At 35.5% G+C, this 12,169-nt stretch overlaps 1 protein-coding gene across 1 annotated transcript; it reads right to left on the reverse strand.

Annotated features, from left to right (window-relative positions):
* Positions 1-2,048: 2,048 nt before the first annotated feature.
* nde1 (nudE neurodevelopment protein 1) lies at positions 2,049-12,169 on the reverse strand. Its single transcript, XM_073857138.1, has 9 exons — positions 11,976-12,169; positions 11,020-11,121; positions 10,673-10,826; positions 7,086-7,234; positions 6,841-6,977; positions 6,496-6,699; positions 5,537-5,622; positions 3,888-4,034; positions 2,049-3,803 (listed from the first exon to the last, which is right to left on the reverse strand). Exons 2-9 carry the CDS (start codon positions 11,103-11,105, stop codon positions 3,756-3,758), a joined length of 1,011 nt encoding a protein of 336 aa, XP_073713239.1. The 5' UTR covers positions 11,106-11,121; positions 11,976-12,169; the 3' UTR covers positions 2,049-3,755.

Below are 12,169 nucleotides of genomic sequence, written 5' to 3' on the forward strand. Positions count from 1 at the left end.
GTTGTCTTATCAAAGAAAGTTACTGGCCTGTTCGACTTCACGCAGCGCAGATCGATCCAGATGGGGTTTAATCTTTGCGTGTGAGGGAGAGCTCCCTCACTTCCTCCCACACTTTCGTGCGCCTCACGCGCTACCTCCCACACCTCACACGCTACCTCACACACCTCACGCTTTACCTCCCACACCTCACGCGCTATCTCCCACATCTCCCTCGCTACATCACACACCTCACGCTTTACCTCCCACACCTCACGCACTATCTACCACATCTCCCTCGCTACCTCACACACCTCACGCGCTATCTCCCTCGCTACCTTCACACCTCCCTCGCTACTTCTCACACCTCACGCGCTACCTAACACCCTTACGAAAAAACAACTATGGTTATATTGTGGTAAAAGTGTAGTTACCATGTTTTTTTTGGTGTATTGATTACTATTAGCAAAACCATGGTTTTACTACACTATCTATGGTTTACCTATGGTTTTTGAAAACCATGATTGTCAAAACCATGGTTATTTCGTAGTTACTATGGTTTTACTACAGTAACCATGGTTTTTTGTTTTTAACTGTAGTAAAACCATGGTAAAAGTGTAGTTACCATGGTTTTTTGGTGTATTGATTATTAGCAAAATCATGGTTTTACTACACTAACTATGGTTTAACTATGGTTTTTGAAAACCATGATTGTCAAAACCATGGTTATTTTGTAGTTACTATGGTTTTACTACAGTAACCATGTATTTTTGGTTTTAACTGTAGTAAAACCATGGTAAAAGTGTAGTTACCATGGTTTTTTGGTGTATTGATTACTATTAGCAAAACCATGGTTTTACTATGGTTTTTGAAAACCATGATTGCCAAAACCATGGTTATTTTGTAGTTACTATGGTTTTACTACAGTAACCATGTTTTTTTGGTTTTAACTGTAGTAAAACCATGGTTAATTTTCGTAAGGGCACACCTCACGCGCTACCTCCCACATCTCCCTCGCTACCTCACACACCTCACGCGCTACCTCACACACCTCCCACATCTCATGGGCTATCTCCCACATCTCCCTACCTCACACACCTTGAGATGTGCAAGGGTAAGAAGCCTAAGGGGTTCCTCCGTATATATACCTTAATTGAAAATGTCTAAAGCAGTGGTTTTCTAAGTTTGTAGTGCAATTTTACAATAATAAGAAATCTGTTACAAAGCTGTATGACAAACATGGCATTAAACCCAGCATAGACCTTGTTTTCAATGGCTATGGATTAAAGACCTCAAAATTGCCAAACATGGGGCTTTCATTGTCTGAGCTTTTTTGGAAAGGATGAACTTAAAACAACTTGAAAGTTAATCTCTCCATGTATTAATTTAGAATACATGGGATTTTAAAGGTGGGGACGTCTAGTGAACAACACTCAAGTTTTTATTTTCGCAGCCTGACCTGCTGTTAATGTTGGGTTCATACATTTCCTGCTCTTGCCTTGAGTCTAAATGCATCTTTTAAAAAAAAATTCAAAATTCAATCCATAAACAAACAGTGGCACTGACAGCTCAAACACCTGTCTGGGAAACCTCTCCAAAAAATCATGCTTCTACGCACAATATTAAAGGCCTTATTTGATGTGGTGATGTCAGTTTAACTAAAACAACAGAACTATTGTGAAGACCCTCACCCTTTTTTTTAAATAACCAATAACGTTTCATTTATAGCACAGTCCAGCAAAGACGTACTGTAACAAAACGTAGAGGCCGAGACGTTTAATCATCTAGAGAGCATTTAATTAGACATGAAATTTGATTTGAAGAAGCTGAAGGGTGATGTCATCTAGACTTTTTTAGCGCATTTGCCAAACTGTAATGCTTTTAACTTCTGCATGAGTTCTTTTTCTTAAGCCAAACGTATTTATAGGAAAAAGTTTAATTTCATGGGGGCTTTAACTGTGCCCATGGCTTGTTACAGACAATCAAATACACACTGGCATTTAAGAAATAAATAGTAAGGAGCACTTTACATTCTTTACATTACATGTTTGTAAAGTAAGAGTCAATGTAAGTCCTGTTAACTAAACATTTTATTTTGTAAGTTATAGAATAACCAACCACGTAATAGTTTTACAGGCAAGAAAAAATTCCTTTGCTGATGAATGCAGACAAGGCAGGTGTTAAAATGCATTAATACACAGTAAAAAAAATCTTTGCTGCCTTAAATTTTTTGTCACGTCAACTTACTATTATTTATCTTGACTAGAGATGAGTTGCTACAACTTTAAAAAAGTAAACATCATTTTATAAGTTATAACAACTCATATGTAGTTATAACAACTCATCTAGTCAAGATAAATAATAGTAAGTTGAAATGACTTTTAAAAAAAAATTAGGCAGCAAAGAATTTTTTACAGTGTAGCAAAGAAAACTTGTTAACAGATATAATTGACAATAGTATGCGCCTTGTGCATTGAGACACATATTTCACATAATTTGTGCTGTTACAATGTCTTTAGTGAGGTTATTGCTTACATGAGGCCCTGAGATGACTCTGGTGCAATAAAGTCAATATTCTATATCTTCCTAAACACCCACATTATCTATATTAGTACCTCTATGCAAATGGAAAACATATTTTTAACATAAAAATATTTGTACCCTTCACTGAAGTATTAATATTGTTTCATACTTGACTAATTCTAGCACGAGAGAAATGTGAAAACTAAATGGAACAAACTCCACTTAGAATTCAGTTTCTCTGTCATCCCTGACATATCAGAGAATTTATTCATATTGGGTATAGCGAGAGAAGCTGCGACTCCCTCTGGGCGAGTAAATTTCCCAATACCCAAGTTAACTTTTAGCTCAATACGGCCACAAAAATAAGGCACATTCATTTTTAGCGCATGGTATGACAGCGACTACTCCAGTTCGGCAAATACAACCTTTGAAATCAAAGATGGCACTGACGATGCAAATAAAGTTTCTAAATTTGCATGAGTTATTACTAGAATTGTACAAAGGCCCCAGAGTGAGGATTTTCATCATGCACACACATTTGTTTTGTTGGTTACATTAAACCCATGAGGGCAACAAAAAATAAAATAAACAGCAGCTTCGGTCCACAACAGCTCACCTCAACCCCTTGTAATATTTTAACCACTAAAGACATAACATCAGTTAGTAACAAAATCCTACAAATTTTCATTAAAAAAGCTAGTTTCTACAAAAATAAAATAAAATAAAAGTATATCTGCATTAAAAATAAATTCAGTCCTTTGACCAATAAGGAGCTTGTGCGGTAGTTCAGTAGTTCAGTGCCAAATAAAATGGGATTGCAGGTATAATTTCATGGACTTTATCAGTCACCTGAAATCATCTCCCATTTTATATTTGCAAAAAGAGCAAATCATCTTAGGATCAGAGTGCAGATGATACATTTTAAAACTATGCTATTTTGCTAGACACCTAAAAACAACACAAAAAAACTATGCGACATATTAAGGGTTAGTACATATGAAATCAATATATGAAAATAATAAAACGAGTAGAACAGTCATCCCACAGCCCGGAAAGAGCTGGTGAACAGTTATATAATAACAGACACAATAAAGGGTGTTGATATGACCCTTCAGAGGAACACGAAAGACTTAAAGGGAATGAGATATGCTTCGGCTCCTGGAAAAAGCATTGTGACATTAAGAATTCGAAATACTGTTCTTCCCAATAATATGGGAATGAAAGACACACTTATGTGGGAGCAGATAACGCTTTATTCACAGCATTATCTTGGAACCTGTTCCGAAGTCCAACCGTTTCACCATCCCTGTGACCAAGAAGAGTGAAAAAAGCATGAAAAGACTGAATTATAATCGAGCTAGATAAATCAATGTAAAAAGGGAGACTAACCCTTTATCATAGAGGCCATTTGTGTTCGATGGGTTTTCTGAAGTGTCTCTTGAAATACTTTGTTTGTTCTGACCATTTGCTGCACAGCTGGGTGTTTTCTCACGCACGTTTAACTCTCGACATGATGCCAGCTTGGATTCAAGGTTCTGAAACAAGGTATTGCATATCAAACATGCATATTAAAACCACACATCTACCTTAATAAATAATGAATAGAGAAAACAAAGCTATAATAGTACAGGCTTCTGCGCATCTATAAAAAAGATCAATTTTTGGGTAAACAAAATCACTGATTCTTGAAACTTTGGCAAAAACATGTCCCACTAAGAAAAGTGCTTATTCTGTTGGAAATTAATAACATTTTCATGAAGAAAAAGAATCAATGTTATAATCAGGGGGTCCTTTGCACATATGTAAGGTTCTTTTATAGGTTTATTTTTATTTTTTATTAATTTATTGATTATATGCTGGCCCATTGCCTACAAAATCAGCTGTCCTCAGTTAAGAGATAATAATTTCAACTTGATTAAAAAAGCCAAAAGTAATAACTGAATTGAATAATATATTTACCACATGAAAGGGTACATTGTAATATGTATTAAAAACTACAAACAGTGAGTTTTGAACAACATTTACTATTATTTTGTGATTGCTCAAAATGTGCCCCACATATTCGTCACCACCGTCAGATATTTATAAAAAGCAATAAAATCAGACAACTACAGGGTCAACTGCATTCGTGAGGACCCCTTTTTCAAACCTTCAGCTCTACTGTATGCTTCAAGATCACTCAAGCTCCTGTATGTTTGCTATTTTCTCTTAAACTTGTTCATATTTTTGGGCACTGCTATTGTGACAACCATAACATGTCAACACCGTCATCTTTGTAAAAAAATATTAGATTAGATTATGAAATAAATGTATCATTTTTTTTAGAAGAGGTCTGAAGTAGCTAACAACCGAGGCGAAACAAGATGGCTAATGTGAAAAACTCATCTATTTTTAAAATTTATATTAGGTTTTTGTCACCACCATCAGATGTCACTACCGTCAGGTTTTCTGTCTTTTCTGTCAGGTTTATGTATTTTAGGAAGTTATGATTTGATATTTGTTCATCAACGTGCTCAGGATTGTTATTTTTTGGACCAAATATTTACATAAAGTTTAAGCAAGAAGCCATTGACTTGAGTGGTATGCATTTTGGAATAATGAGGCCAATGTCACCACCGTCAGATTAGTGTCACCACCGTCAGACTAAGTTTTATTTGTTTTAAATAAATATGCTTACAATATGTTTCTTCATTGCTGTTGAGTTATTAAATTAATAGTCTCTATTAATACAAAAATATGTTTATTAAATAAAAAAATCATTACTTTTTCTATTTAGGCTTAAAGTAAACGTTGTATGAGTAATAACTGGAAAAAACGCCTATTTTCTGAAAAAAATACAAACAGGGGAGGTTGCACCAGTAAATTGCTGAACAGCCAAGACTTTGGTCTATAATGATATACCTTCAGATATTGTAATTTAACTAACTTTTTTTTTTTTTAAACCTGTTTTATCCAAATTCCCAAGAATCACTGAAATGCTAGTGTAGTAAGCACTCGTGTAATATTGTTAAAATTAAACCCTAACAGCTAAACTCACCCCAACTTTCCTCAACAACTCTCCAACGATGTTAAGAGCAGATATCCGTGCAGATGTGGTAAGAGGAGTTCCAGACAGACCTTCAACTGGACACAACAACAAAAATCAATTCATTATTTATTTATTTATTTATATACAATGGCAAGAAAAAGTATGTGAACCTGGAATAAACTGGTTTTCTACAGTGATTTGCCATAAAATGTGATTTGATCCTCATCTAGGTTACAACAATAGACAGCTGCTGGCTTTTTTGAAAAGCATAAAAGTGGATTTTTCAAAATAAGTGCCCTTTAAATGAAGTGAATGTGACATAGTGGCCAATGTACAGTACTGTGCAAAAGTCTTAGGCCACCATGCCAGAATTAGATTGGTTGTTTTTGCAATGTTATAGTGATCATATATAATTGTTTCTCAGTCTCTTTAATAGAATACATACAGAAAATTCAGGAAATGTGTATACAATATTAAAAACTGTATAAAAATGTAAACTGTGTCAAGTTTTTAGGGTAAACTTGAGCAATAGCAGGAAACTGCAGGATCTCTTAAACCTCAATAAAATTAAATCCTAATTTCTAATTTTAAATAGTTTACTTCAGTCTGCTCAAAAAAGCTCAAGATGTGTTTGGTGCAAAGTGAGGTCACACCAAACACCGACGATGCCTAAAGACGACATTTAGTCGTGACATTTTTTGTACATATATTTTCTGTTTGTATCTTAATAAAATACATTGAAAAATAAATTATGGATGGACATTAAAACTTCTAAAACAACAAGTCTGGAGGTGGTGGTGGCCTAAGACTTTTGCATAGTACTGTATGGTGACTCATACTTGGAAAGTGACTTCTAGAATTATAATTACAGAAGTACAATAACCATTTGGTGTTCATTTCTTGCATCTTTGTTTTGTTTTTAACTTGTTTATAAGTACGCGACCAGGGTGATGTGTGCTCCTACTCACTTCTGCCGTATGAAGCTGACGGGGTGTTGAATGCACTCCCTAAGCCTGGAGGCCTACAAGGCGTGGCGAGGAGTGACGGGAGGGTGGAGTTAACAGCAGAGGACGGTCTTGAGGGTGTGGCTTCTGACTTTTCTTTCTCTTTTGAGAGGCTGATTGATGGTTTTCGCTCTTGTTTCTGCTGAACAGCCAGCTCCTGTCTTAAATCTGCCCCGAGCAAAAAGATAACAAACACACAAACAATGATACACCATTTACTGAGAGAAAATCTGTTAAAACATCTAAATCAGTTATATCAGATAAATAGTTCATATACAAACAGATTTGATATGAATCACTTGAGATTACCTCTAGCTTCATCCTTTAACCTCTGTACTGATTCTAAAAGATTCTCCTTTTCGTCAAGCTCGCTCTCGAGGAAGGCATTTCGCTCGATGACGTGATTCATTCTTTGCTCAAAGTCCTCCAGTGACATTATAGTGGCCCTTTAAGAAGGAGTTTAATGATGAATAGTAGAAATTTACATATACATACATATATATATACACATATGAATGATCCATAGAATATACTGGAAATAGCACCATACACACCTCTTAGCTCTTTCCAGGTCATCGTTGGCCTGCTCCAACTCCCGGATATATTTGTGCAGTTGGTCTTTGATGGCTGTGGTCTCTGCCAGGTCACCTTCCAAAGTTGAAATCTGTCTGACTGCCTCAGAGTGCTGTGTTTCATACTTTTCCTGTTGGTAAAAGACATTCCATTTAAGTAAAAGACAAGTTATAGTGAAGTATAGATGACGCTATTATACAAAAATGTAAACATTTAAAATTTACTTTTCATATTATCTGCACTCACTGCATTATGATATACCAAATATGGTTGCATAATATGCCAAGTGAGAGCCCCTCTGGACACTGATGCAGAAATAAGGATCAGCTGCTTTGCTGATGCTGAATTAGGTCTCTGTTGTATCCATGTCAATGTGTGATTGTGTCCTCACTATCAGCAAAGCACTATGTACTGAACATTCTCAGCATACTCGTTTGATTCAACAACATTCAAATGTTTGTTTTTTTGGGTACATGCATAAAAGGTATCTTGGCTATGAAGACTTGCTTATGATGCTTTAATACTTTATTTTTAGATTATTAATAATATCTATATTATTAATCAAATGTATTTTATATTTATTTTCCTCTTACTTTTAAAAGCTACTGATAGAAACACATTAAATATTTTTATTACTTCCAGCATGTAATACTATTTTTTTACATTTTTGATAAAAAAAGGAAAAGTATTGCAATGTATCGCAACATGCAACATATTGTACCGTGATACATTGCATCATGACCCATGTATCGTGATACGCATCGTATCATGAGGCCCTTGCCAATACCCAGCCCTAGTGAAGAACATGATGTTTCGCGTTTGGTGGGTACGTAGCATGAGACCGTTACACAGTTTTCACAATTTCTGAGTTCAGGATTTTTTTAGGTGGGCCTAAAATGGTGGCTTGATGACACACTTGAGCCACCGCGCATGGCCTCGCCCTTAACACAATCTCAAGCATCCATTCAGGTTGTAGCGGTATTTAAAACGTGAGACGATAGCTTTCCCTCGAGTGGCCGTGGTTTCAGTGCCGACATAAGACACGCCCCACCACTTGAGAGCAGAGAATGCTGCCTATTCTTCCAGGATTGATGTTTTTGTATTTTTAATGGCATGCATTAAGATGTCAAGCTCAAGCTGAAACAAATGTCGCCATCTATTTATCTCCATCACTGCTAATGCTTCAATGTACACAACAAATTGCTGCTTCTTCGACTTTGCCTTGATACGGCGACTATTAGCGATATGTACGTGTAACTCCACAAACAACTGCGCATAAGCATAAATGAAAAATGACGCAGGTCCTACACAGAAATATAAATCAAATCCAAATCTTACGTTTCACATAATTTAACAATTCACTGACTACAGCTTGTTTATCATGCTTACCTTACTGTTGCGTTAATAGAATGGGTTTTGATTGCAACCATTTGATGTGATGAGATGTAAACAAAATAGCGCCCCGAATTAAATATTTTTTCCACGTTTACTTAAACTATGACTAATGTACCAGTTTCCAATTTACATTTATATAATCAATCCCAGTGTTATCTATTACGCCAAACTTGTTAATAGTCAGGGTACCTTTTAAAGAACAATGGCTATGTGTACATGAAAAAAATTGTGAATTTAATCCGATTGAAGGTTACGACAATATAGTTTACATACATCCTAAACATTGCAATCTGACAAAAATGTTAGTTTATATGTACATTCTATATAATCCGAACCGAACGTCTGTGCAAGCGCACAGCCAAGGTTGCCAGCTTTGTGTATCAAAACCATCCTAATGGACATTCAATACTAGCCCAAAAGCATCCCAATGACTATTCACAGCCCAAATACCAATAACTAATCAACAAAATCCTTTCATCTTTAACCCACAGAAAAAAAACAATCTGCGGAGACAATACAGCGCGTGACCCCATTACCTTAATAATGCATGTTGGCATTGTTTTGCAATCACATGTTTCTGTGAAGAGAATTATGTAAATATGAGGTAAATATAAGACATAAATGTTATGCTCATCACAATGTACTTTTGCATCTAATGGAGAAAATACTACAATTCACGTGTTTACATGCATATTTTTCTCCTGCTGATCGGAAAATGCCACCCCTTTCAATACGATCCAAATTTGCATCCGATCGACCTCAATCGTATCAATTAAGGTGTTTACATGAAGGCTTTTCAATACGATTGAGCCATCAATACGATTACAAACGGATTATTTGGTTGCATGTAAACGTAGCTACTGTCAGTTTCATGGTAAGATTCTTATTTAAAGGTCACATTCTTCCTGATCCCATTTTTTAAACCCTTGTTTGTGTGTAATGTTGCTATAATAGCATACATAATACCTGTAAAATGTTAAAGCTCAAAGTTCACTGCCAGGCGATTTATTTTCTTTCATAGAATTCCTCTTTCGAAGCCTACAGCGAACGACCGGTTTGGACTACAGCCCTCTATTTCCTGCTTTAATGACGTCAGTAAAACAGTTCGTTGACTAAACTCCGCCCACAGGAATACGTCAGTCACCAGCTTTGGCTCAAACGGCTCTGCTAAGCTAAGCTGCTATCGAATCACAACACACTAAACAAACTACACAATCAAAACTCATTATGTATTTCTGAGGGAGGGACTTCATAGAACAAGGAAGACATCAGCCGTTTTGAGGACAGTGAAAACAGCGCTATACAGATAAGTAAATTGTGTGGAAAAATGCCGCGTTTTTTTGCACGTGAAACATGAACAAAATGTTATATTGCGCAATGTAAACACAAACAAACCTTCAAAAACACAGAAAGAACAGGAGCTTTAAACCTTACAAAAAGATCAAATCCAATATATACACACACAAACAGCAAAATTCAGTTTCTTTTTTTAAAATAATTCTCATATAAAATAATTTTACATTGAAATATTTAATATTTTAGGACTTCAAAATATAAACAAAATAAAAAAAAATTGTTAAAAAAACTTGTATTGGTAAAATTAGATGTTTATGTGGTTAGGTATCTAATAATTTCAGTAACGTCTCACAGGATTATCAATCTAAAGGGATTTTGCAAAAAACTGTCCAGCTATACAGTAAGTCTTACTTAACTGTGACCATTAATTGGAGTACACTAAATTTTGAATCTCTCTCACCTAGGGATTCATAAAGAGATTAATCGCAATTAATCTTTAGCAGAATAAAAGTTTTTGTTTACAGTATATATATATATGTGTGAACTGTGTATAATAACTTTGTATAGATAAATGAACATACATGCATGTATACATTTAAGAAATGTTTACATGTGTATATACATGTGTGTTTAATGTATAATTTATATTACATAAAAATATAAATACTTATATTTTTACAAGTTGCAACTAATTACGGGCTGTACGATCGCAAATATGCTGGTTCATCTGGTTGCATACAGTATAGTGGGAGGAGTTGGATCTGGATGTCATGTTCTGCAGTGAGGACCATCTTAATAATTTGGCAAAGAAAAGTAAACAATATCTTGATGTCTGCCATAAGTCGTCCAACAAAAACCATGTGATGTGCGACCGTACCTTGTAGTTTTCTAACTCCATGCGTAGCCTGTTGTTGGCTGACAGCAGCTCGCGGTTACGAGCCTCACACTGCTTCAGTTCAGTTTCCAGCTCCACCTCATAGTCTCGACTCATCTGCTGAAACTCCTGCAGCTCCTCCTGTGCCTCTTCAGCCCTAAACAGAGAGTCCATTGATATCTATGTTTAGATGTCTAAAAATAGTGCTTGATCTGAGAATCATAATAAAACAAGTGCATGGTACAATCTGACAAACAACCCCCGAGTCACAGAACATGTAATCAAAACTTTTTCATTGCAGATCTACTGAAGTGACCTTTCAGAATACATGAAAAAATAATAGAAACTACCTCTGGTGGTATTTGGCACTTTGCTCCCTCCAGTAGTCCCTCTCCTCTTCAACAGATGCAAATGATGTTGGGTGAGGGTCACTCATTGCTGTTTACTCAGACCTACAGACATAATTTCATATGATATTAAAAAAATATATGGATTTATTTATGATGTCCAACCCCAAAGATCTCAAATGAACAGTTTTTTTATTGATCCAGCCGAAAGCAAACAATAATAAGCAAATTTATTTTTATAACTTTGGGATCTCTAGAAAACATGTAATTCTCTATAAATAAATTATTGCAAAGACAAAAAAAATTACGTAACGTTTAGTCTATTTTGGCCATTGAACAGCTTCCTCTTGTTTGTACAGTTCATTGTAATATAGTAAGGCATAACAGAGGAGGAAGGGCGTGCCATATTATTAATTTAAAAGACTAGAAATTACCGCTTGAGCAACAAAAGCTTAAAGTTTGAACTGTAAAATTGTTTTGATAGTTATGGCCTTTATGTGTCGAACTATCTGAACACGAAGGATGATTTGCACCCGGCCTAAGATAATGAGAAAAGTAATCTCAAAAGTAAGTTATCAATAAAAAAAGAGTCACGTACGGTAACATGCAACTTCGTTTCTGATAAAAACAAGTAAAGGACCACATAAAAATCATCTTTTAAAGTAAAGAATAGAAACATGCGTAGATTCAGTCTTGAGCTATCCGGCTAACAGCAAACCGGTCACTTCAAGTTTTATCAACGGCCGGATGAGAGAGACAATCTCTAATACAGATTATTCAAATAAATTCCTTAAAATGATAATAGTGATATACAACACTGATGAAATAAACATATTACAGCTGAGAATTGAGTAAAACATGCTAATAGGAATTTCAGAGAACTATCTAGACCCGGAGCAGAACTGATCAAACTATGACCAGTATTACGGTCCATCACGCTAGCTAGCAACTTAACTTACCTCTATGTAATGCTCAATTTCCCTTCTTCAAATCGACAGATAAACTGTAACAGAAAATACTTCACTACGCGCTATTGAAAGTATCATAACAAGATCATACGCCACTAATTTACTGGCACATTACACTGCTGACAATAGGATTCTTCCCCTGTTGTGTAAAAACTCTCGGCTCGTGGTTTGTTTCATACCAGTGT

The sequence above is a fragment of the Misgurnus anguillicaudatus genome, chromosome 19 (genome assembly GCF_027580225.2).
Source record: "Misgurnus anguillicaudatus chromosome 19, ASM2758022v2, whole genome shotgun sequence".
In the NCBI taxonomy this organism is placed as follows: Eukaryota; Metazoa; Chordata; class Actinopteri; order Cypriniformes; family Cobitidae; genus Misgurnus; species Misgurnus anguillicaudatus.

What these genes read in the sequence shown, in the direction of transcription:
- nde1 (XM_073857138.1), bottom strand. Translation starts at nt 11,105, where the DNA reads ATGAGTGACCCTCACCCAACATCATTTGCATCTGTTGAAGAGGAGAGG. An exon ending in GTCAGCTTCATACGGCAGAA is followed by an intron (nt 5,623 to 6,495) that starts GTGAGTAGGAGC and finishes TGTTGTGTCCAG; the next exon opens with TTGAAGGTCTGTCTGGAACT. An exon ending in ATGGCCTCTATGATAAAGGG is followed by an intron (nt 3,804 to 3,887) that starts TTAGTCTCCCTT and finishes TTGGTCACAGGG; the next exon opens with ATGGTGAAACGGTTGGACTT.